At 55.8% G+C, this 24,954-nt stretch overlaps 1 protein-coding gene across 2 annotated transcripts in view; it reads right to left on the bottom strand.

Moving 5' to 3' along the window:
• WNT7B (Wnt family member 7B) overlaps positions 1-24,954 on the bottom strand; it is a 145,995-nt gene that overhangs the window by 111,594 nt on the left and 9,447 nt on the right. Inside the window, exon 1 of one of the 2 annotated variants that reach the window (XM_060254234.1) lies at positions 17,265-17,363. The exons of the other annotated variant lie outside the window; for it this stretch is intronic. Within the exon in view, the coding sequence (XP_060110217.1) occupies positions 17,265-17,347 (83 nt within the window). The 5' untranslated portion in view covers positions 17,348-17,363. Of the gene's footprint in view, positions 1-17,264; positions 17,364-24,954 lie in introns of those variants that run through there. 2 annotated transcript variants of the gene reach the window in all.

The following is a 24,954-nucleotide window of genomic DNA, read 5'->3' as shown; positions in this document are numbered from 1 at the left end:
CTCCTATATCTTCTCCCCCCACAACAGAAACCTGTGAGGTGGGTGGAGCTGAGAAGGCTCTCACAGCAGCTGCCTTTTCAAGGACAATTCCTGCGATAGCTATGGCTGACCCAAGGCCATTCCAGCAGCTGTAAGTGGAGGCGTGGGGAATCAAACCCAGTTCTCCCAGATAAGAGTCCGCACACTTAACCACTGCACCAAACTGGCTCTCAGTACCTTCAATGACTCCTACTGGCTTCTGCACTGGGTGGGCAGGCAACAAACAGGCCCATCTTCACTTGTACTGCACCACTTCATCATGTAGCAATAGCTCTGAGTGGCCTCACTGGCAGAGGAAACAAACAGGTTATGGATGAATGCCTGCTCATTGGACATTTCCAGTCTTTGGCAGGCATGTGCTCTTATGTCAGGACTTAGTCCTGAAGTAGATCCTGACTCTGGAACATCACCTGATACGTGGCAGGCAGAGATACCAACCATAAGAACATAAGAGAAGCCATGTTGGATCAGGCCAGTAGCCCATCTAGTCCAACGCTCTGTGTCACACAGTGGCCCCAAACCCAGGTGCCATCAGAAGGTCCACCAGTGGGAGCGAAAATTCCAGAAGCCCTTCACCTGTTGCCCCCAAGCACCAAGAATATAGAGTATCACTGCCCCAGACAGAGTGTAACATCTAAACCTTGCGGCTAATAGCCACTGATGGACCTCTGCTCCATATATGTATCCAATAAACTGTCTATGCTTGTAGCTGCCACCACTTCCTGCGGCAGTGAATTCCATGAGTTTCTCTTTGGGTTAAAAAAAAGTACTTCCTTTCATCTGTTCTAAGCCTACTGCTCATTAATTTCACTGACTGCCCATAAATTCTTGTATTGTGAGAAAGGGAGAAAAGTAGTTCTTTCTCTACCTTCTCTATTCCAGGCAACCACACCAGCAAGGAAGCCTCTTAACCACAGTTAGCCAGACCAGGTCATATTATGCTCCCTGATGTTCACGAAGGCTTCAGGATGGGGCTAGTGCTGCTATTGATGCTGGATATGTGTCACCTTTGCTTTTGTTCATCTGTGCCCTGTCTGGCCTCAGCTGCCCCACCAGCAGCTGGACTGGAAATGGATCTGACCCTTTACTCTCCATCCCAATGTCATAACCAGGTATCCGCAACCCACCGAATGGAAAACTTCGAAAACCAGGCGGATTTTGGTGCTTGCCAGCGAGTGTTCAGAGTTGGCCAGTCATTTGCCTCCTTGGAGCTCTTCACAACCCAAGCTTAACATCAGGAGCTCCACCATCAAGGCAGGAAATGAGCTTGTTCAATCCATTATACACAGCAGGGGACAGAGGCTGAAAAATAGCAACTTGGCCAAGCAACACAGCAAGTTCGAGCTTTGAAGTTAGACGCCCTAGCTCCAAGGACAACATGATCTCTGCTGGACCCTCTAGAAAGACTTCCATATAAACAAAGAGGGTTGTACCCAACCACCCGTAGACACTGTATAAATTTTCCCCTGCAGGGGAACACACAGAAAATCCATGTTCTCCTTTTACTGAGGGTTAGTTGGACACAACCCACAACTCGCAGGCTAATAAAGCTGAGCTTCTGCACTGCTGAGCATCTGTGGATGGACCATTGCCGATCAAGCACTGCAGAAAAACTTCCCTGTCACACAACACTGACCGATTTCCCACTAGCCTTATTCCACTCTCAAGCTCCTCTTCTCCGCAGGGTTTCTGTTGGATTTCACACTGCCTTGGAGCTGCAACTAGCATCACCTTTTTTGGTGAGGCAAACAGAAACTGGTTCGCCGATTTCCCACTAGCCTTATGCTGCTCCCACTCTCCTCTTCTCTGCCGGGTTTCTGTTGGATTTCACACTATCTGCCCCCAGGGCTGCAACTAGCTTTGCCTTTTTCGACTGGCAAACAGAAACTGGTTCACCAATTTCCCACTAGCCTTATGCTGCTCCCACTCTCCTCTCTCTGTGGGGCTTCTGTTGGATTTAACACCCAAGATCCTCTAAAAACTCATTTGTTGCCCTGTGAAAAAGGCAGTCAGTTGCAGCCCTGGGGCAGATAGTGTGAAATCTGATAGATCCCCCCCACCCCCACGGAGAAGAGGAGCGTGAGAGCAGCCTAAGGATAGTGGGAAATCGGTCATTTTTAGAGGATCTTGTTTGCTGCAGGGGAAAAGGCGGAGCGAATTTCAGCCCTGAGGCAGATAGTGTGAAATCCAACAGAAGCCCCGCAGAGAAAAGGAGAGTGAGAGCGACCTAAGGTTAGTGGAAACTGGTGAACCAGTTTCTGTTTGCCGCGTGAAAAAGGCGAAGCTAGTTGCAGCTCCAAGGCAGATAGTGTGAAATCCAATGGAAGCCCCAAAGAGAAGAGGAGCGTGAGAGCGGCGTAAGGTTAGTGGGAAATCAGCCAATGTTGTGTGACAGGGAAGTTTTTCTGCAGTGCTTGATCTGCAATGGTCCATCCACGGATGCTCAGCAGTGAGACTGAGAGCGGGGTAAGGCTAGTGGGAAATCAGCCAATGTTGTGTGACAGGGAAGTTTTTCTGCAGTGCTTGACCTGCAATGGTCCATCCATGGATGCTCAGCAGTGAGACTGAGAGCAGGGTAAGGCTAGTGGGAAATCAGCCAATGCAGTGTGACAGGGAAGTTTTTCTGCAGTGCTTGATCTGCAATGGTCCATCCACGGATGCTCAGCAGTGAGACTGAGAGCAGGGTAAGGCTAGTGGGAAATCAGCCAATGCAGTGTGACAGGGAAGTTTTTCTGCAGTGCTTGATCTGCAATGGTCCATCCACGGATGCTCAGCAGTGAGACTGAGAGCGGGGTAAGGCTAGTGCGAAATCGGTCATTCTGTCCAACAGAGGAAGCTCCTGCAGTCAGCTGCCTGCATCACCCTGACGGTATGCAGTGTGATGCTTGGCAAATTTACTCGGAAGGAACCCTGCTCACTTCCGTGGGATTTACTTTCTGTACGGTTCACTTAAGATCGCAGCTTGTTCTCAGTGCAAGTGGAGTTATTGGGTGCTCTTGGGATATGGCTTTAAAGTTGCCGTTCAAATCTTTATGAATGTCTTTTGTGTACAGTCTAACCAAAACTTCTTCCCCCTTCAAGTCACAGCTGGCTGGTGGTCTCCCATCCAAATACGAGCCAAGGCTGACCCTGCTTTAGCTTCTAATATCTGACGAGATCAGTCTAGGCTGGGCCATCCACGTCAGGGCAACCAAACTGTATACTTGAAAGAGAAACACAAATCACAAAACACGACTCAACCGAAAAAGCAAATGAAATGCCAATGCGTTTAATGCTCTAGGAGGGCTACAATACAGAGTCAACAGGCGCTTTGATTTAAGGTTACCATCTAGCCAAAGTTGTCTCGTTCACTTCAGTGGGCTTAATCTTCTCCCAGTGAATTCAGAGAGATCTAAAGCGAAATCCAAAACCCGAGCAAGCAATCCATGTAATAGCTTTTATTAGGACCAATCTAGCAACATATAACAGTGTGCAAGCTTTGGAGTTCATCAGAACTCTTCTTTGGGCTGGATGTTACCAAAAGGAATGGTTTTAAAAGGAGCTTTGGGAAGGGAGAATGCCACCAGGAAGGGTGTGAAGTCCTGCATTGTGCGTTATGTGCAGAGCAGATTCAAACAAAGGTGGTTTCACAGAATCATCGAATCATAGAGTTGGAAGGAACTTCTAGGGTCATCTAGTCCAACCCCCTGCACAATGCAGGAAACTCACGGCAACTTAAGTTACTCCAGGCAAGACACAGCAAAATTGTTATGCTCCACAGAACAAAGAAAGTCCAACCGACATCTCTGATCCTCCTCTAAAGCAGCCAAACTCAAAAACCCTTTTTTCAAAGAGAGACTAGAAATCACTTGCTTAAATCAGGAGGTAAAGGTGGCGTGAGGTATAAAGAGAACTGGAAGCCCAATGAAGTAGTGTAACCTTGCATTGCATCCTCATTTTGTTCTGCCTTTCAGTACCAGGCAGCTATTCTTCAGCCCACTAGAACTTTCTCCCAAAGCACAGAGATCAAAATACGTATTTAAGAGGATGTCTATTAAACTGAGCATCCCTGTAGCAATACTGAATGTCTAATAGGCTTTGGGGGGAGGGGGGGCAGGGCTTCTTTGTAGCAGGAACTCCTTTGCATACTAGGCCACACACCCCTGATGTAACCAATCCTCCTGGAGCTTACAGTAGGCCCTGTAAGAAGAGTCCTGTCAGCTCCAGGAGGATTGGCTACATCAGGGGTGTGTGGCCTAATATGCAAAGGAGTTCCTGCTACCAAAAAAAAAAAGCCCTGGTAGGGAGGAATCTCCTGTTTTCATGCCCCCCCCAAAAAAAATCTGCTGCTTGGGGCCCCTGCCTCAACTTCCCCATAACCATCTACAAAGCAAGAACTCAAAAGAGGCGGCTGGAATCCTGACCACTTGCTCCTGAAACCCTATGCATCATGGGATGTTGTTAAGGGAGCAGCTGCTGAGATGTGAGGCAGCAGAGGAGGACAGGGTATGAGGCCCCTAACCAAAGCGCTCCTGGGGTCACCTTCAGTTGCAGGAGGGCAACTGCATCTTGGATGAGATCCGCAGGAGCAGGGATCACTCCTTGGGGATGTGACAGGTAGACAGCCCCCTAACACAGAAGTTTCCAGGAGAAATAACTTGAGACGGCTGAATCTGAGTTCATTCAGAGGTTCTAAACAATTCAGCCCCTGGGGGCCGAATAGGGACACCGGATTCTTGACTCACTACTGATGCTAGTTTTCTGACCCTGAGCATGTCTCCTCTCCTCTAATCTAGTCAATTACAAAAGTTGGCGTCCAGGGGTACTCTTCAGACCAACAAGTTTAATTCTGGGGATAAGCTCTCCTGTGCAGGCACACTTCTTCAGCCGATACCCAGAAGAAAACTTCGTTGGCCTTAAAGGGGCCCCAGGACTCCAACTGCTTCCCACCGTAGGGCTGCCAATCCCCAGGTGGGGGCAGGGGAGCCTCTGGTTTGGAGGCCCTCCCCTCGCTTCAGGGTCATCAGAAAGTGGAGGGGAGGAGGGAAATGTCTGATGGACCCTCCATTATACCCTGCGGAGACCGATCCACATAGGGTATAGTGGAAAATTGATCCGTGGGTATCTAGGGCTTATGCGGGGGCTGTTTTTTGAGGTAGAGGCACCAATTTTTCAGCATAGCATCTGGTGACTCTCCTCAAAATACCCCCTAGTTTCAAAAAGATTGGACTGAAGGGGGTCCAATTTTATGAGACCCAAAATAAGGTGCCCCCTATCCATTATTCCAAATGGAGGGAAGGCATTTAAAAGGAGTGCAGTCCCTTGGAATGTGACGGCCAGAGCTCCCTTCGGAGTTCAACTGTGCCTGTTACACCCTCGGTCCTGGCTCCACCCCCAAAGTCTCCAGGCTCCACCCCCAAAGTCCCCAAATATTTATTGAGTTGCACTTGGCAGCCCTACCTGCCTGAATCAATCTAGTTCAGGGATGGCTAAACGGTGACTTTTTCACATATATATTGTGGCTCTCAAAGCCCTCACCACCCTGTTGGCCAGTTTGGAGAAAGCACTTGTGTCTTTAGCTCACTCCTCCAAACCAAGCCAGCTGGTGGCTCGGAGAATGCATTGAAAGTTGTTTTTTCTCACCTCTCCCTCCCCCTTTTATTTGTCTGCCTTTCTTCTTGTCTTGTGGCTCTCAAGCATCTGGTAATTATTCTATGTGGCTCTTCCATTAAGCAAGTTTGGCCCCGCCTGCCCTAGTGGCATTGCACTTTCACCTCCCTCGCCAGCATTCCCGCCCCCCCTTCTCTGACTTGGAGGAAAAAGAGCGCCCCGTCTGAGGAAGGGAACTTGGGCCCTCCCGAACTCATCCCCTGGAACTCTTGTGAGCAGTGTCCCCTCTAAGCTGAGTTAGTGTGAGCCAGGGCCAGATCTGGGGGGGGGGGGGCGGAGGGGGGGTGCTTGCCCAGGGGCCGACGGAGGGGGGGGGCACCAAATTGGGTATGGAGCCCATTGTATTCTATGGGACTATAAGATAGAATGGCCCATAAGGGGGGGGCGCCATTTTTTTATTTTGCCCCCCCCCCTTCAAAAAAACATGTGGATCCTGTCCTGGTGTGAGCCAGCTCACAGATTTTTAGCTTCCGGCTCACCCCTTTTTGTCTTCGCTCAGGAAGGCTGGCCCCGGAGCACACGAATCGCTGCAGCCGCTCCCCACTTGAAGGCCAGCGGCACCCCGAGTCGGATTTTTGCTCGCAAGACTCTGCAGCTTCGAGGGAAGCTGGTTTGTCGCTCCGAGGCTCTGAAGCGAACTCTCTGCGGGGCTCGTGCGGCGCGCGGGACTCCGGCATGGCTTGCAGCCCAGGAGGGCAACTGGGCGGGCTTCGCAGGCTCGCCCGGGACAGCGGAGCCCCAAGAGCAAGAGGGCGGGCAGCGACGCGCCACAGCAGCCAGGGGGCGCTCCAACCGCCGGGCAGGCAGGACGACGCCCCCCTCGACTCCTCCCACTCTCGCTCGTGTGATGCTCCCTGCTGCTGCGCTGCCGTGGCCTCCTTTCTGCCCGTCGAGGCTCGTCGGGAAGGCCGGCGGGGGCGTGGGGGCTGGCCTGGGCCTAACTGCGCCTCCGCAGTCCTGGCTGGCCTCCTTTTGCAGAGCAGAAAAGCAGGCAGATGCAGGGGTGGGGTTCTAGCAGGAGCTCCTTTGCCTATTAGGCCACCCCCACCCCCCATGTAGCCGCTCCCCACAAGAGCTTCGGTAAAAGGTAGTCCCCTGTGCCAGCCCCAGTCGTTTCCGACTCTGGGGTGACGCTGCTTTCACAACGTTTTCGCCGCAGGGGTGGTTTGCCACTGCCTTCCCCAGTCCTCTACGCTTTCCACAACCACCCCCCCCCCCCCCAGCAAGCTGGGGACACGTTGCACCGACCTCGGAAGGATGGAAGGCTGAGTCGACCTCCAGTCGGCTACCTGAACCCAGCTTCCGCGGGGCTCGAACTCAGGTCGGGAGCAGAGGGGGCTCCGACTGCAGCACTGCAGCTTTCCCACCCCGCGCCACCCCTCCGAGAGCTTCCAGGGCTCTGTTCGGTAAGCTCCAGGAGACTTGGCGACTTCAGGGGGGAGGGGCCTAATATGCAAAGGAGCTCCGGCAGGAATGCCACCCCTGAGCAGGTGAAAGAGACCCCTCCCCCATCCAGACCACTTCCCTCCCGCGGGCTCAGAAAGAGGCCCCCCTCCCCCTCCCCAGGGCAAAGCAGGAGGCCGGGAGAAGACAAGCCAGGCAGCTGTGCGGGTCTCCCCTGGAGAAATTGTGGCCCGGCCGCCGCCTCTCTGGGCGGGCAAAAAGGTGGGAGAAGCGCAGGGGGCGGGCGGGGCTTGGCGGAAGAGTCTCCTTGGGACCCCCTCCCTGGGGTGCATTGGGGGGAAGGGAGGAGAGAAACGCCTCTCGGTCACCGTGTCCCCCTCGCTTGCTTTTTGGGCCACCCCCCAGAAATCTGATCACTTTGGGGGCCCCTTTTAATTGGCAAATCCGGCTGCCCGTTATTCGCTTCCCCTTCCCCCTTCTTCAGTCGCTCCTGGGATCGTCTCCTCTGAAGACAACGAGAGGCCGCCTGGCCTGTCCATCCTGCCGTCCGATGAAGTGTGCTTCGAGCGCACCAAAGCTTCCATTCGGAATAAAACGTTGTGGGGTCTTAAAGGTGACACTTGACTCCTGCGTTGTTCTTTGTCAACCTGTCAAGGCAGGCTTCCCGCGCCAGCCAAGTAGAACCAAGTAGGAGTCAAGGTGCACCTTAAAGACCAACAAAATGTTATTCAGAATGCAAGTTTTCCTCGACGGATGGAATGTGCTTACAGCGCAGGAAAACTGTGCTGGTCTTAAAGGTGCAACCCCTGCTTTGTTCTCCTACTTGTTCTCCCAAAACGGGAACATATACAGCCGGGGCTACGTGAACTGCACTGGCTGCCGATTATATACCGGGTCCAGTACAAAGTGTTGGTCGTTACCTTTAAAGCCTTATATGGCCGAGGACCTGTCTACCTGAGGGACCGTCTTTCCCCATACGAACCCCAGAGAGCACTGAGGTCAACCGGGAAAAACCTAATGACTGCCCCTGGGCCGAAGGAAATTAAATATCAGAGTACCAGAGCACGGGCCTTTTCGATCGCGGCCCCTACCCTGTGGAACCGACTCCCAGAGGAGGTGCGGGCCCTGCGGAACCTTGAACAGTTCCGCAGGGCCTGCAAGACCACCCTTTTTAAATTAGCATACTCGGACTGCTAGGAAAAACGGTAACCAAGGGTCCGCCAATGCGGTCTAAAGATCTATACCGCATCACAACTGTATTACTGGATTGGTTTTAAGTTAATATTTTAATGTTTTATTGCTCTATATTGTAATTTTAAGGTTTTACTTATTGTATGATTGTAGAATGTTGTTAGCCGCCCTGAGCCTGCCGTGGTGGGGGAGGGCGGGATATAAATGAAATAAATAAATAAATAAATAAATAAATAAATAAATAAATAAATACTTCAGACCCACACTGCTTTGTACTACTGCTGCAGACCTACACTGCTTTGTTCTCCTGCTTCAGACCAACACTGCTTTGTTCTCCTGCTGCAGACCCACACTGCTTTGTTCTCCTGCTTTACACGAACACTGCTTTGTTCTCCTGCTTTAGACCAACACTGCTTTGTTCTCCTGCTGCAGACCTACACTGCTTTGTTCTACTGCTGCAGACCTACACTGCTTTGTTCTCCTGCTTTAGACCAACACTGCTTTGTTCTCCTGCTGCAGACCCACACTGCTTTGTTCTCCTGCTTTACACGAACACTGCTTTGTTCTCCTGCTTTAGACCAAAACTGCTTTGTTCTATTGCTGCAGACCTACACTGCTTTGTCCTCCTGCTTTAGACCTACACTGCTTTGTTCTACTGCTGCAGACCTACACTGCTTTGTTCTCCTGCTTCAGACCAACTCTGCTTTGTTCTACTGCTGCAGACCTGCACTGCTTTGTCCTCCTGCTTTAGACCAACACTGCTTTGTTCTACTGCTGCAGACCTACACTGCTTTGTTCTCCTGCTTCAGACCAACACTGCTTTGTCCTCCTGCTTCAGACCAACACTGCTTTGTTCTACTGCTGCAGACCTACACTGCTTTGTTCTCCTGCTTCAGACCAACACTGCTTTATTCTCCTGCTTCAGACCAACACTGCTTTGTTCTCCTGCTTTAGACCAACACTGCTTTGTTCTCCTGCTGCAGACCTACACTGCTTTGTTCTACTGCTTCAGACCTACACTGCTTTGTTCTCCTGCTTTAGACCTACACTGCTTTGTTCTACTGCTGCAGACCTACACTGCTTTGTTCTCCTGCTTTAGACCAACACTGCTTTGTTCTCCTGTTCAGACCAACACTGCTTTGTTCTCCTGCTTCAGACCTACACTGCTTTGTTCTCCTGCTTCAGACCTACACTGCTTTGTTCTCCTGCTTCAGACCTACACTGCTTTGTTCTCCTGCTTCAGATCTACACTGCTTTTTTCTCCTGCTTCAGACCTACACTGCTTTGTTCTCCTGCTTCAGACCTACACTGCTTTGTTCTCCTGCTTCAGACCTACACTGCTTTGTTCTCCTGCTTCAGACCTACACTGCTTTGTTCTCCTGCTTCAGACCTACACTGCTTTGTTCTACTGCTGCAGACCTACACTGCTTTGTTCTCCTGCTTCAGACCTACACTGCTTTGTTCTCCTGCTTCAGACCTACACTGCTTTGTTCTCCTGCTTCAGATCTACACTGCTTTGTTCTCCTGCTTTAGACCTACACTGCTTTGTTCTACTGCTGCAGATCTACACTGCTTTGTTCTCCTGCTTTAGACCAACACTGCTTTGTTCTCCTGCTTCAGACCAACACTGCTTTGTTCTCCTGCTTCAGACCTACACTGCTTTGTTCTCCTGCTTCAGATCTACACTGCTTTGTTCTCCTGCTTCAGACCAACACTGCTTTGTTCTACTGCTTCAGACCTACACTGCTTTGTTCTCCTGCTTCAGACCTACACTGCTTTGTTCTCCTGCTTCAGATCTACACTGCTTTGTTCTCCTGCTTCAGACCTACACTGCTTTGTTCTCCTGCTTCAGACCTACACTGCTTTGTTCTCCTGCTTCAGACCTACACTGCTTTGTTCTCCTGCTTCAGACCTACACTGCTTTGTTCTCCTGCTTCAGATCTACACTGCTTTGTTCTCCTGCTTCAGACCAACACTGCTTTGTTCTACTGCTTCAGACCTACACTGCTTTGTTCTCCTGCTTCAGACCTACACTGCTTTGTTCTCCTGCTTCAGACCTACACTGCTTTGTTCTCCTGCTTCAGACCTACACTGCTTTGTTCTCCTGCTTCAGACCTACACTGCTTTGTTCTCCTGCTTCAGACCTACACTGCTTTGTTCTCCTGCTTCAGACCTACACTGCTTTGTTCTCCTGCTTCAGACCTACGCTGCTTTGTTCTCCTGCTTCAGACCTACGCTGCTTTGTTCTCCTGCTTCAGACCTACGCTGCTTTGTTCTCCTGCTTCAGACCTACGCTGCTTTGTTCTCCTGCTTCAGACCTACGCTGCTTTGTTCTCCTGCTTCAGATCTACGCTGCTTTGTTCTCCTGCTTCAGACCTACGCTGCTTTGTTCTACTGCTGCAGACCTACGCTGCTTTGTTCTCCTGCTTTAGACCAACACTGCTTTGTTCTCCTGCTTCAGACCAACACTGCTTTGTTCTCCTGCTTCAGACCAACACTGCTTTGTTCTCCTGCTTCAGACCAACACTGCTTTGTTCTACTGCTTCAGACCAACACTGCTTTGTTCTACTGCTGCAGACCTACACTGCTTTGTTCTACTGCTGCAGACCTACACTGCTTTGTTCTCCTGCTTCAGACCAACTCTGCTTTGTTCTCCTGCTTCAGACCAACTCTGCTTTGTTCTACTGCTGCAGACCTGCACTGCTTTGTTCTACTGCTGCAGACCTACACTGCTTTGTTCTCCTGCTGCAGACCAACACTGCTTTGTCCTCCTGCTTCAGACCAACACTGCTTTGTTCAACTGCTGCAGACCTACACTGCTTTGTTCAACTGCTGCAGACCAACACTGCTTTATTCTCCTGCTTCAGACCAACACTGCTTTGTTCTCCTGCTTTAGACCAACACTGCTTTGTTCTCCTGCTGCAGACCTACACTGCTTTGTTCTCCTGCTTCAGACCTACACTGCTTTGTTCTCCTGCTTTAGACCAACACTGCTTTGTTCTACTGCTTCAGACCTACACTGCTTTGTTCTCCTGCTTTAGACCTACACTGCTTTGTTCTACTGCTGCAGACCTACACTGCTTTGTTCTCCTTCTTTAGACCAACACTGCTTTGTTCTCCTGCTTCAGACCAACACTGCTTTGTTCTCCTGCTTCAGACCTACACTGCTTTGTTCTCCTGCTTCAGACCTACACTGCTTTGTTCTCCTGCTTCAGACCTACACTGCTTTGTTCTCCTGCTTCAGACCTACACTGCTTTGTTCTCCTGCTTCAGACCTACACTGCTTTGTTCTCCTGCTTCAGACCTACACTGCTTTGTTCTCCTGCTTCAGATCTACACTGCTTTGTTCTCCTGCTTCAGACCTACACTGCTTTGTTCTCCTGCTTCAGACCTACACTGCTTTGTTCTCCTGCTTCAGACCTACACTGCTTTGTTCTCCTGCTTCAGATCTACACTGCTTTGTTCTCCTGCTTCAGACCAACACTGCTTTGTTCTACTGCTGCAGACCTACACTGCTTTGTTCTCCTGCTTCAGACCTACACTGCTTTGTTCTCCTGCTTCAGATCTACACTGCTTTGTTCTCCTGCTTCAGACCAATACTGCTTTGTTCTACTGCTTCAGACCTACACTGCTTTGTTCTCCTGCTTCAGACCTACACTGCTTTGTTCTCCTGCTTCAGACCTACACTGCTTTGTTCTCCTGCTTCAGACCTACACTGCTTTGTTCTCCTGCTTCAGACCTACACTGCTTTGTTCTCCTGCTTCAGACCTACACTGCTTTGTTCTCCTGCTTCAGACCTACACTGCTTTGTTCTCCTGCTTCAGACCTACACTGCTTTGTTCTCCTGCTTCAGATCTATGCTGCTTTGTTCTCCTGCTTCAGATCTACGCTGCTTTGTTCTCCTGCTTCAGATCTACGCTGCTTTGTTCTCCTGCTTCAGATCTACGCTGCTTTGTTCTCCTGCTTCAGACCTACGCTGCTTTGTTCTCCTGCTTCAGACCTACGCTGCTTTGTTCTCCTGCTTCAGACCTACACTGCTTTGTTCTCCTGCTTCAGACCAACACTGCTTTGTTCTCCTGCTTCAGACCAACACTGCTTTGTTTTCCTGCTTCAGACCTACACTGCTTTGTTCTACTGCTTCAGACCTACACTGCTTTGTTCTACTGCTTCAGACCTACACTGCTTTGTTCTACTGCTTCAGACCTACACTGCTTTGTTCTCCTGCTTCAGATCTACACTGCTTTGTTCTCCTGCTTCAGACCTACACTGCTTTGTTCTCCTGCTTCAGACCTACACTGCTTTGTTCTCCTGCTTTAGACCAACACTGCTTTCTTCTCCTGCTTCAGACCTACACTGCTTTGTTCTCCTGCTTCAGACCTACACTGCTTTGTTCTCCTGCTTCAGACCTACACTGCTTTGTTCTCCTGCTTTAGACCAACACTGCTTTCTTCTCCTGCTTCAGACCTACACTGCTTTGTTCTCCTGCTTCAGACCTACACTGCTTTGTTCTACTGCTTCAGACCTACACTGCTTTGTTCTCCTGCTTCAGACCTACACTACTTTGTTCTGCTTCAGATCTACACTGCTTTGTTCTCCTGCTTCAGACCAACACTGCTTTGTTCTACTGCTTCAGACCTACACTGCTTTGTTCTCCTGCTTCAGACCTACACTGCTTTGTTCTACTGCTTCAGACCTACACTGCTTTGTTCTCCTGCTTCAGACCTACACTGCTTTGTTCTACTGCTTCAGACCTACACTGCTTTGTTCTCCTGCTTCAGACCTACACTACTTTGTTCTGCTTCAGATCTACACTGCTTTGTTCTCCTGCTTCAGACCAACACTGCTTTGTTCTACTGCTTCAGACCTACACTGCTTTGTTCTCCTGCTTCAGACCTACACTGCTTTGTTCTACTGCTTCAGACCTACACTGCTTTGTTCTCCTGCTTCAGACCTACACTGCTTTGTTCTACTGCTTCAGACCTACACTGCTTTGTTCTCCTGCTTCAGACCTACACTACTTTGTTCTGCTTCAGATCTACACTGCTTTGTTCTCCTGCTTCAGACCAACACTGCTTTGTTCTCCTGCTTCAGACCTACACTGCTTTGTTCTCCTGCTTCAGACCTACACTGCTTTGTTCTCCTGCTCCAGTCCTCAGCTTGCACCTGCTGGCATGGTCTTGGGTCAGCCATAGCTCTGGCAGAAGCTGTCCTTGAAAGGGCAGCTGGTGCGGGAAGTCCTCTGAGCCCCACACACCTCGCAGGGTGTCTGTTGTGGGCGAGGAAGATATAGGAGATTGCGAGCTGCTCTGAGACTCGGAGTGGAGGGCGGGATAGAAATCCAATAGCATCAGCATCATCAGCATCATCATCATGGCTGCTCACTTAGATTGCTCCAGTCAAAGGGGTTGCAAACCACATTCCCTCTAAGCTGCGGACTCTTGTGAGCAAAACTCCTACTTGGTGAGCTGCTGGCCTTCAAGTGGTGAGCTGAGCGGCTGCGTCAACCCCTGTGCTGTGGGGTCATCCTTCCTGAGCGAAGACAAAAATGTGTGAGCTGGAGGCTATAAATCTGCTAGCTAGCTCATGCTAACTCCAGGGGTAGGGAACGTTGGCTCTCCAGATGTTTTTGGCCTACAACTCCCATCAGCCCCAGCTGGCTGGGGCTGATGGGAGTTGTAGGCCAAAAACATCTGGAGAGCCAACGTTCCCTACCCCTGGGGGAACGCTGGTTGCATAGCGCATCTCGGCGGCTTAGACGAGCTTCCCCCGGCCCTGGCCCTCGGAGACACCCGGCGCTGCCCTGGGCTGCTTCTCCCGCCTTTTCGCCTGCCCAGACAGGCCGCGACCGGGCCGGCATTTCTCCAAGGGAGACCCGCGCAGCTGCCTGCTCAAGCGGACCTCTCCGGCCCTCTTCCCCGAGCCTCCTGCCTTGGAGGGGGCGGGCGTCTCTTCCGGAGCCCGCGGGGGAAGCGGTCTGGCTCCCGGGGGTGGGGGTGCCTCTTCCACCTGCCCGCTCCTCTCCTCGGCAAAAGGAGGCGAACCAGAAATCCTGAGGTGACGTCAGACACACCGAGGCCCCCCGCCGGCCTTCCCGAGGGCATCGACGGGGCGGCTCAATTGCCTGGCAAAGCAACGAGGCCAGCTCAGCACCGACCATCAGGAGAGCGAGGAGGGAGAGGCGTCCGACGAAACGGATGGGCGGGAGGCTCAGGAAAGAGAAAAAGAAACCTCTCGGCATGAAGACTGGGAGCTGCTGGCGTGAAAGTGGCGAGCTCCGCCATAAATCAGGGGTGGCCAACGGTAGCTCTCCAGATGTTTTTGGCCTACAACTCCCATCAGCCCCAGCCAGCATGGCCAATGGCTGGGGCTGAAGGGAGTTGTAGGTAAAAAACATCTGGAGAGCTACCGTTGGCCACCCCTGTCATAAATTCGTGTGCTCTGGGGCCATTTTTCCTGAGCGAAGACAAAAAGGCGTGAGCCGGAGGCTAAAGAATCTGTGAGCGAGCTCCCGCGAACTCCGCTTAGAGGGGACATTGGCCCCCCAGAGAAGCCGGTTGGCCGCAGCGAGAGGCTTGGTGCTGGACAAGAAGGACTCTTCGTCTGCTCCAGCAGGGCTCTTCTGACGTCCCTAGGACTTGGAACCGAGGTGCGCCCCACCAGACGTGTCCTCCTGGAGCCACTGGCTGGAGCTGGGGAGGGCTCAGCCGTGAAACCAAGGGGGCCTCTCTCCTTTCTTCTGCCACAAGGTCTCCGGGAGCTCTGAGCCTCGTGGCTCCAAAGGCAACCTCCACGTCCCGGGGCCAGATAGCAGAGGAGAAGACAGGCGTCAGCCTCGCGGCTTCCTCCCCAGAAGCAGCCCCGTCGAAGCCCTGCGGACTGAGGGGAACGGCGAGGTTGGGAGGCAGTCAGCCTCGGGATCCCGGAGCCAGGGGGCAACATCCGGGCCAGGCCTGGGCCTCTCCGCCCCCTCGTCGGCTGTCGGGGGGAAGTGGCTGGCCACAGCGTGGGACGGCGCCGGACTCGAGGGACCGTTCCAGCAGCGGGGCTCGTCTTCTCCGCCGTCCGTGCGCCTCCGCCGCCTCTGCGTCCCAGCCAGGTAGGGGTCTGGATGGAGGCCCCGCACTCAGCCGGCTTGCTGCCCCCCAGGCTGGGCTGCGGGAGAGGACCGAGGGGAGACGGGGGGGGGGAGAACGTGGCCCCGGCCCGCCCCCTCCATTCCTCCGGCCCCGCCCCCCATCTGGCAGCGCTGGGGAGTGGGGAGGCGTGGGGGCGCGTGCGGTGTCCCCCCTCGGCCGCTTCCAGCCTCTCGCGCTCCTCCAAGCGCTTTGCCGCCGGCCCTTGTAATTATGTCACGGGCTGCAGCAGGGGAAACCGCCAGCATCTGGCGTGCGGTCGAGCAAACTTTTGTTTCAAGCCCCGCGACTATTTATAGACAGGAGAGGACTTGGTCGGGAGGAGGAGAGTCATTTCCGAGGGTTTCCAAGAAAATCTGGCGGCCCCGCCAGGCGCACAGCCTTCGCTCCCCCCCCCCATCCTTGGGGCCCCAGCTCCCCCCCCCCCGCCAGGGCCGTGGGGCGCCCCTTCCCTCCCTAAAGCCCGCGGGGGTCCCGGGCCTGTCGCTGCGGAGGGAGAGGCGGGCGCCTTTTCCGGGCGAGGAAGGCGAGCTGCGGCTCCGCCGGGCGACCCAGACAGGGGCGCGGGACGCGATCCGACGGGCGGAGGAAGGGAAGAAGGAGGCGGCGGGCCCCGTCCAGCCCCGACGCCTTTGCTGTTCCGAAGTGAGCCCTTCCCAGCTCAGCGGGACCCGACTGGCTCCCGGCCCCGGGAAGAAGAGGCGTAGTAGGCGGCTTCCCAACCCAGCCTGCGCCCTCCCCCCGTTCCGAGGCCAGGCTGCCCACGAGCCAAAGGCGGGAGAGGCAAAAAGGAAGAGGAAACCTCGGAAGAGCTCCGCCTGGGAAGCCCCCTGTGCCAAAGCTGCCTCCATAGGGGGCGGGGGGGGGGGACAGGGCAGGGGAGGCCAGAAGCCGTCTGCAGCGCCCCCCTCCAGCCCCCGACGCAATCCCGGGAGGGGTGAGAGCGGCCTACCTGGCGGGGCTGGCGGGAGAGCAGCGACACAACGGCTCCGAAGCCCCACCAGGCAGCCCCCTCGGAAGCCCCCGGGATCTATCCGCGGCCTTGAGCCGCTGCAGCCTGGCCAGCAACTGGAGGGGCAGGAAGGGACCGGGGAGGGGGGGAGGGATGCAGTTGGGAGCCGAGGCGCTTCTCCTGGCCCCAAAAGCCCCGCGCCCAGCAGCGCCAGCCCCAAACCGCCCCTTGCTCCGACCATCAGCGTGACACTTGCGAGCGACCTGTCCTGAAGAGGGCGGATAGGGAACGCCGGACGGGGGGGGGGGCGGAGTGGAAGTCCCGGGCGCCGGGTTCCCGATCGGGCCCCAGCTGGGCGCTTCTATGTGGCGCGGAGGCCCCTTCCAGGAAAGAGGGCGAGGGCGGAGCGGGGTCCTCGCAGGAAGGCCCGAGGGCTTCTCTGCCGCTGGCCCCCGCCCTCAATCCCACCGAAGCCCCGCCAACTCTGCCAAGGATACTCGCCCGCCTTCTGCAAGGTCCGGCCCGGGTTGCAGTTCGGCCTCCCCCGACTACCTGGTGGCAGGTCCGGGGAGGCCCCACTTCTCCCCCCCCCCTCTCCCCCCAGCTGCCTGCCAGCCTCCCCACCCTCGGCCCCCTTCCCCAGAAGCCAGTCCGCCTGCCCTCCAGGATGGCCTCCCTGGCTGGGGTCAGGCGACCCTCCCGGCTTCTTCGGGAGCACCTGCTGCTGCGCGGGGCTCCGGTGGGGCTGGGCTGGGTGCGCCAGGGGGGCAGCGCCAGAGATCCGCGGGATGCCTCTCTCCATCCCGTCGCCTCTCTCCCGAAAAAAGAAGCACCCGGGGCGCCAAGGCCAGGCCAGGCCGACGGGGGGGGGAGGGGGAGGGGGTGGATTCACTTACAAGTAACTGCCGCTGGTGAGGATGAGGAAGATCTGCGGGTAGTAGACGGAGAGTAGGGCGCTGCGAGAGGAGAGGAGGATCATGATCGTCTCCCGGAGCGCGCCCTCCTCCTCCTCCTGCTGGCCGCTCCGTCCTGGCTCCAGGGGGGCCCCCGGCGAGTGGCTGCCTTCTCCCCCGGCGGCGGGGGCTTTTCTCGGGGCGGGCGCGCAGGTTGGACGGGGCGGGGAGCTGGGGGGGGGGCGGCGGCGCTGCTCAGCGGGGCTCCGCCGCCGCCGCTGCTGCTGCTGCTGCTGCTGCGTGCCGCTCGCCTCTCCCGCCGCCGGGCATGGCGCGGCTCCCCTCGCCCCAGCCCTGCCGCTACCGCCGCCGCCGCCGCCGCCGGCCGAGCCTCCAGGCTGCCATTGGGCGAGCCCGCCCGGCACGCCGCCTCCGCGCTCTCGCTCGCTCCTGCCCTGCCCGGCTGCCTGGATGGCTGGGGCCGCCCCCCCCACCCCCCGCACCCCACCCCGGGGGAGGATGACGCTGCAGTGACACCACCACGCCCGGCCACCGAGAGCTCCCCCTCCGGGACGCGCTGCCTTGCCTCGCCTTGCGCGCTCCCAGCTGCCCGGGGAAAGCCGCGCTTTGCAGGCCAAACCAGCGGGCGCGACGGCTCAGCTCGGCTCTCCCGGAGCTGCTGGCCCTTCACCTCACGCCCCGACGTCGCCAGGCCAGGGAGAGCCGCAGGGAGCTGCCTCCCTCCGTCGGGGGTCCGGGGTCTCTCTCCCGCCGAAGCCAGGAGGGGCCCTGGGAGGTTCCTGGGGCGGGGAGCGCTGCTTTGGCCCAGGGCGGCTCATCCGGCACCCGTTTAGCCCCCCACCTGCCACTTAGGGGTCATTCATCCGCCCGGGACTGAAGCCCTGCCAAGCCAGAGGCCGACGGGCAAGGCCAGGTCGGCCTCCGCTGGGAAGCAGAAGAAACAGCGGCCAGGCCGTCGCTCACCCGGCTAATCTTCTGTGCCGAGTAAGGAACCGACGCATAAGAGGCCTAGAAACACTCCCCCCCCCCCCCCAATTGCTTACAATGCCTGCATTACCTTTCTCGCTAATGCCACCAGGGCGCTTCAACGTGGCATTGGTACGTGTCTCCCCTGGTCTTAATCCCCAGGACAAACAGCCCCCAAAACTCGCGTGTGAGTGAGAGAGAGATGGGTGCCGGCAAGGGTACCCTAAGGTACATTCTCGGTTCCTATGGGATTCGAACCCCCGGGCAAGGGCGGGCCCCTGAGCGCCAGACCTGCCAGAAGCGGGGACGTCCGACAAGACAATGACCTTGCCCCCGAGGTTCTCTTTTAGTCTCCGTTCTCTTTGGAAGAAAATCCCTGCTCGCCTTTCTCAGAAGAAGGTTGTTTTGTGGTGTTTGCATCTGCGGAGGGCTGGCGGGCCTTGTGGCTCCCCCGGCGGAAAGGAGGGGGTTTCAGAACGGGGGGGGGGGTTCCAGGGGGAGGGCGAGAGACGCAGCCAACGCCGGAAGGCAAAAGGCCGGCGACGCTGACGGCTTCTTCGAGGTGGGTGGCTCTGCTTGGGCGCTGGAACCTTCCCGGACCGCCTGCCAGCGAGTCGGCGCTTGGGGAAGCTGAGGCCTGACTAAAATGGCAAGGGAGGGATTCGAACCGGAGACTTCCTGCCGCAGCGGCTGGCCGCTCCAAGCCCGGCTGTTGCTCTCCCGCAAGCGGCCATCGGCTCCTGCGGCAGAAAGAGGAAGGCTGCGCCGCACAACCGCTCTGACGTGGGTCGGCTCATTCACACAGACAAGCCCACCGGTCACGCGTCAAGGTGCACCAGGGAACCTGAAGGGGAGCATTTAAAAAGAAGAAGAAAAGGAAGGGGGTTTCTTCTTGCAAGAGGAGGGTTTGTTTCAGTAGCTGCTGCCCTTCAGTTACAACATCGGAGGGCTGTCGTGGGGAGAACATAGGAAGAAGACTCCCAGGGCTTTCTTTGTAGCAGGAACTCCTTTGCATATTAGGCCACTCCTCCTGCATGTAGCCAATCATCCAAGAGCTTACAGGGCTCTTAGTACAGGGCCTACTGTAAGCTCCAGGAGGATTGGCTACATCAGGGGTGTGTGGCCTAATATGCAAAGGAGTTCCTGCTACAAAAAAAAGCTCCGATCAGTGACCCACGTGGTCCAACCCCCTGGCTCACTCAGGGGCCAACCAATAACTCTGAATGGCCAGCATCCTGTTGCCTGGGGCGAAGGCTGCCTGATTCTTGGCCTGGGGTCTGGGTAGAGGAAGGGGGGGGGAGCGGTGAGTGTGGCGCTTGGGTCTGGGAGCATCGCGGTTCGAATCCAGGGAACTAGAGGACGACCTACTCGAAGCAACAGCTTGATCCTCCTAAACGACGTCATTGATTTGGTAGGCTTCTATTCCGCCTTTTCCCATAAGGGCTCAGGGCGGATCGCAACATAAACCGAACAACGATAAAAACCTACCATTTCAATTGAAAACGACACAATAAAATCAGCAGATCAAGTAACAGAACGATAAAACCGATCGGTGCACGGTCAGGCTGGAAGGGCAGGTTTCGCAGGACACAGCCGCTTTCGGCCCAAGACAAATGATGGCGATAACAAATAGGATAGCAGCACAGTCTGTAAAGCACGAGGTCCCAGCAAGGGAGGCCGGCTGATGGGATAGGGGCTGGAACAGGCCGCCCGCCCGCAGACTCAACCAACTCATCCTGCGTCAGCCCCTCCCCCCCACCCCATGGCTTTCAAGCGTGCTTTCGGGACGCGCAGCCCTCAAGGACTGGATTTCAGCGGTCCGGATCCTGGGTCCAATTGCATTCAGTGCCCGCGCCGGGCCCCAGACGCCCGTTCAGGGCAGGGCACGCAACGCTGGCCCTCCTGGGGGAACCGGGCGGTCGCTGGGCCGGCGGGCGGCTGGTCAGATCCAGCGGGGCTCGCCGACGCCCTTCTCTTTCGCCCTCTGCCCCCGCCCGGGGCCAACTGGGCAGCCCCTGTCAAAACTCTGGGAGGGCCCGGGCGGCGCCTCCTTCGGCCGGGATGAAACACTTCCGAGGCAGGCTGCGATCCCGCTCTCCCTGAACAAGGCGCTCTCAAGCCACTTCGAGGACACCTGCCAGCTGCATTTTACTGTGTGAACTGGCCAGAGCGAGTTGGAAATTTGGAAGTGGGTTGAAAGTGCATCCTTGTGTGTGTGATGATGATCAACTCAACCAGGGGTGGGGGGCGTCGGCCTGTTGAGGCTGAGGCTGCCTGCTGGGAAGCCGGCCGAGGCTTGCTTGAGGGTGAAGGAAGTCGGCTTCTTGGCAGGGCTGCAGAGTCTCTGCAGAAGGTCCCAGGTTCAATCCCGGGCATCTCCAGTTGAAAGGCCCGAGCAGCAGGTGGTGGGACAGACCTCCCCGGGGTGGCTAAACTTGCTTAAGGTAAGAGCCGCTTAGAACAAATGTCAGCTGTTGGAGAGCCACAGAACCCGAACGTCCAGATGTGAGAGCGCCGCAAGACAGGGAGGGAAGCAAAGAGATGGGGGGAGAGGTGGAAAGAAAGCAACTTTAAATGCATCCTTCGAGCCACCCCTCAACAGGAGCTTCAAGAGCCACACCGTATGTGCGAAAGAGCCACAGTTAGCCCACCCCTGCCCGGGAGAGGCGCTGCCTGGGAGTCGGCCGTCCTGACTCTGAGGGACCAGCGCTGGGTCTGTCGAAGGCAGCGCCCCGTAGCCATGCTCCAAGCCCGCCAGAGTTCCGCGCAGGCGCAAGCGAGAGCAGGAGCAGCCCGTCCAGCCCGTCCCAAGCGCCACTGGCCCGCGGGCCGGAGGAACCAAAGGCGTCGAGGGACCAAAGGGCGGGCCGCTCTGCCCTGCTGCCGGGGTCCCCGTGGCCCAACAGGCCGCTCGGCTTCCAGACGCATCCGCAAGAGCCCTGGGGAAGCCGCCCCTCCCTTCCCTGATGGGAAACCCACGGGAACTGCCGGCCTCTACGGCCTGGGCCTTCTCCCTCCCTTGCAGGACCTAAAGGCTGCCTCCTTCGCTCCGAGCACCTTCGGATATCAGTCCCCTCGTTCCCTCTGCGGAAAGGGTCGCCTGCAGCGTCGGGGGAGGCCGTCGTCCTCTTGCCCGCTGCTTCGCGTCCTGCGCAGCCGGACTGGCCCCAAGAGGCTGGGGCGCTGGGGGAGGGGGCCACGCGTTGCCAGGCCCAGACCCAGCGCTGCCCTTGGCGCCTTGGCTTGGGCCCTTTGGGAACGGGCCTTCTTCACTCCGAGGGCGACTTCTAGAGCCCAGACCCGGGGGAGGCCTCCCTCCCTGCCTGCCTGCCCTCTAGAGCCTGTCGAATTGCGCTGCCCCCGACACCGCCCACCCGCTTTCACCGCACTCAGCAGACGGGATTTAAAGGTAAAGGGAGTCCCCCGTGCAAGCACCAGTCGTTTCCGACTCTGGGGTGACGTTGCTTTCACAATGTTTTCAGGGCAGACTTTTTACGGGGTGGCTTTACCATTGCCTTCCCCGGTCCTCGACGCTTTCCCCACAGCAAGCTCGTTTGACCGACCTGGGAAGGATGGAAGGCTGAGTCGACCTAGAGCCGGCTACCTGAGACCAGCTTCCGCCGGGATCGAGCTCAGCCTGGTGAGCAGGGAGCTCCGACTGCAGCACTGCAGCTTTACCACTCTGCGCCACGGGTTTTACTGGGCGAAAACAGCGAGATTCCCTTGCAGGCAATGGCTGCAGTGCCCCAGGAAAGGAACGTCGGAAGGAAGAGCCGGGTCTCCAGCAAGGGCTGGCCCGCGATAAAGCCCCGTCTTTCTTGGGAAACGCAATATTGCTTGATGTCTATTCCAAGCAGAAAATCTCAACCGACAACCGAGGGGCGCGGGGGGGGGGGGAGCTTTTCCACAATCTCGTTTTGCTGGGTGCTCAGCTCCTGGTTCTTCAGGTCCCTCCCCCTCCGTCGTGCCCCCGTTTCGCTCCCTCTCCCACATGGAACAAGTTCTCTCCCCTTCCCTCCATTTCATCTCCCTGAGAATCCTGCGGGAAAGACAGGGGAGGAGATCCCCTTTGCCGTCGAAGGGACCACGAGAGCGAGCAAAACAACGTGGGGAGGGGGAAGAGAAACAGGAACGGAGCCGGTATATCGAGAACGCGGGGAGGCCCCCCGTCTGCGCTCTTTGCTTGCGCCCAGATATTTCTGAAGGTGCTAGAATGCAAAAAAAAAAAAAAAGGGGGGGGGGATATACCACTTTTTCGTTTCTGGAGAATTTCGCTTTTTTGCTTCCCACACAGCCGTTTCGTGTTATTTCTTACATCTTCTGGTTTGGAGCAAATAAGTTTATTTATGACATCTTCTCCTTTGGAAGAAGATCGGGACCAGCCGGCTGGAACCGATGGGGACGCGCCCTGATCCAATTGGGGGGGGGAGCTTTCTGGAAACCTCGGGAGCGGATCCCCCAGAGTCCAGGATCCCCGAGACCTCCCCGGGGCTGGCTTCTGAGGAAGCCATAAGACGAACCCCCACCCCCCACCCCCTCCTTCATCACGCGATGTAAATTCTTACGAGTCAAAATACTCGATTTTAAATTGGGAAAGCCCGATTGCAAAGAGAAGCGTGGATTTTTCCGGGCCGCCCGGTTCAAAGCGCCCCCAGTGGAACCCCAAGGAGATGGAGAGGCCGGGCGAGCGGGATTCCCTCCGACCTCGGGAGCCAGGCAGGTGGGGCGCCAGTCCTGCGATGGGAGGAAAGGAAAAGGAAAGGTCCCCTGGGCGAGCACCAGTCGGTCCCGACTCTGGGGTGACGCTGCTTTCACAACGTTTTCACGGCAGACCTTTTTACAGGGAGTTTGCCATCGCCTTCCGCAGTCTTTTACAGGGGGGGTCAGAGAAAAGCATGCTCTGGAGAGGGGGGAAATCGGCCGCCTTAATCCTCTGAGAGCTCATAGACTGTTGGGGGGGTATTTTGTCAGGTTGGAGGTTGTCACTTCCCTGCTCTCTTCTCCTGCATTCCTTGCCTCTGACCCGTTTTTGTTTCTTTGCTTACAACAGCCGTTTCCGATTGTAGAACCCATGAACTGAGCAGCGATACGATAGACGCATCGCTATATGTGGGCGGAAACGGTGTGCTTGCAGAGGAAAGGAAAAGGAAAGGTCCCCTGTGCGAGCACCAGTCGTTCCCGACTCTGGGGTGACGCTGCTTTCACATCGTTTTCACAGCAGACCTTTTTACGGGGTGGTTTGCCATCGCCTTCCCCGGTCATCTATGCCAGGGGTGGCCAACGGTAGCTCTCCAGATGTTTTTTGCCTACAACTCCCATCAGCCCCAGCCATTGGCCACGCTGGCTGGGGCTGATGGTAGGCAAAAAGCATCTGGAGAGCTACCGTTGGCCACCGCTGATGCGCTTTCTCCACCCGTGGGGCTTGGGGACAGAACCTGCTGGCTGCTGGAGAGCCCCTCACCTCCCACCCCCGCCCGAGGAGTGCCGGGTCTGTTTCTTGGCTTCATTTTCGCTCCCCTTCTCCCCCAGCCTTCCAGCCTCCTCCTCCTCCCAACACTCCTGCCAGGGGGCCTAGGCGGAGCCTGTGGGCCTGGACCACCAGCCCCCCCACCCCCAATTCCAGGACAGGGATTTGCCCCTGGCTCTCCCTCACCAGAGCGGCCCCGTGGCCAGAGTGGTAAAGCAGCAGTATTGCAGTGCTGTGGTCTGAACTCTCTGCTCACCCCCTGAGTTCCATTCCGGCGGAAGCTGGGTTCAGGTAGCCAACCCAAGGCTGACCCATCCTTCCGAGGTCGGTAAAATGAGTCCCCAGCTTGATGGGGGGGGGGGGAGTGTAAAAGACTGGGGAAGGCAATTGTTGGGTTTCTGATGCAATTTCACTTCCTGTTGTCATGAGTTAATTAAATGTTTGTAGATGCATGCTGATGTTTAGCCAGTGAGTAGGTAGGACCAATGAGAATGTTTGTACGTACTTCCCGCCAAGGCTAGGTGTCAATATGCATGGTGACCATTGAGGGAGAGCCCTAATAGGCTAATCCATATATTTGGGTGGTGGTCTGAGGGAAACCATTCGGTCAGTTTTATAGCCCTTTGTGTTAAGCCCTTCGATCTCCATGCAGTTGAAGTTAGGACTCACGAGAGTCGAGATGTAGTCTAGAGGGTAGAAAGGAGATTGACTCCTTCTTTGTTTTCTAGAAATCCCAGTTAACCCTTTCCTCATTAGAAAAGTAAACTACTTTTATTCTTAAGCTAAACCGTGTGCCTGGCTGCTTTTGGGGTTCTCTCCACGTTACTCTGCTAAAGGTATATGTAAACCCCAACAGCAATGGCAGACCACCCCGTAAAAAGTCTGCCGTGCAAACGTTGTGAAAGCAACATCACCCCAGAGTCGGAAACGACTGGTGCTTGCACGCGGGACCTTTCCTTTCCTCCCTCACCAGGGCAGGCAGACCCTCTAAGGCGGGGCTGTCGAACTCATTTGTTAAGAGGGCCGGATCGGATATAAATGAGTTCAGGTTGAGCCGGGACAGGTTTGATCAAGCCATGTGTGTTCTTATTTAATATTAGATAGCAGAGATATAAACTTTATATACAAACACAATTAAATATTTAAAAAAAAACCCTTAAAACATGCTTAAAACGTTAGCACTTGTTGGTCTTAAAGGTGCTTTCTTTGTATCTCTTCTATGGGATCCAGGGAACTGGG

Source organism: Heteronotia binoei, chromosome 14 (assembly GCF_032191835.1).
Source record: "Heteronotia binoei isolate CCM8104 ecotype False Entrance Well chromosome 14, APGP_CSIRO_Hbin_v1, whole genome shotgun sequence".
NCBI classification, from domain to species: domain Eukaryota; kingdom Metazoa; phylum Chordata; class Lepidosauria; order Squamata; family Gekkonidae; genus Heteronotia; species Heteronotia binoei.
This window is presented reverse-complemented; position numbering and strand designations above follow the sequence as displayed.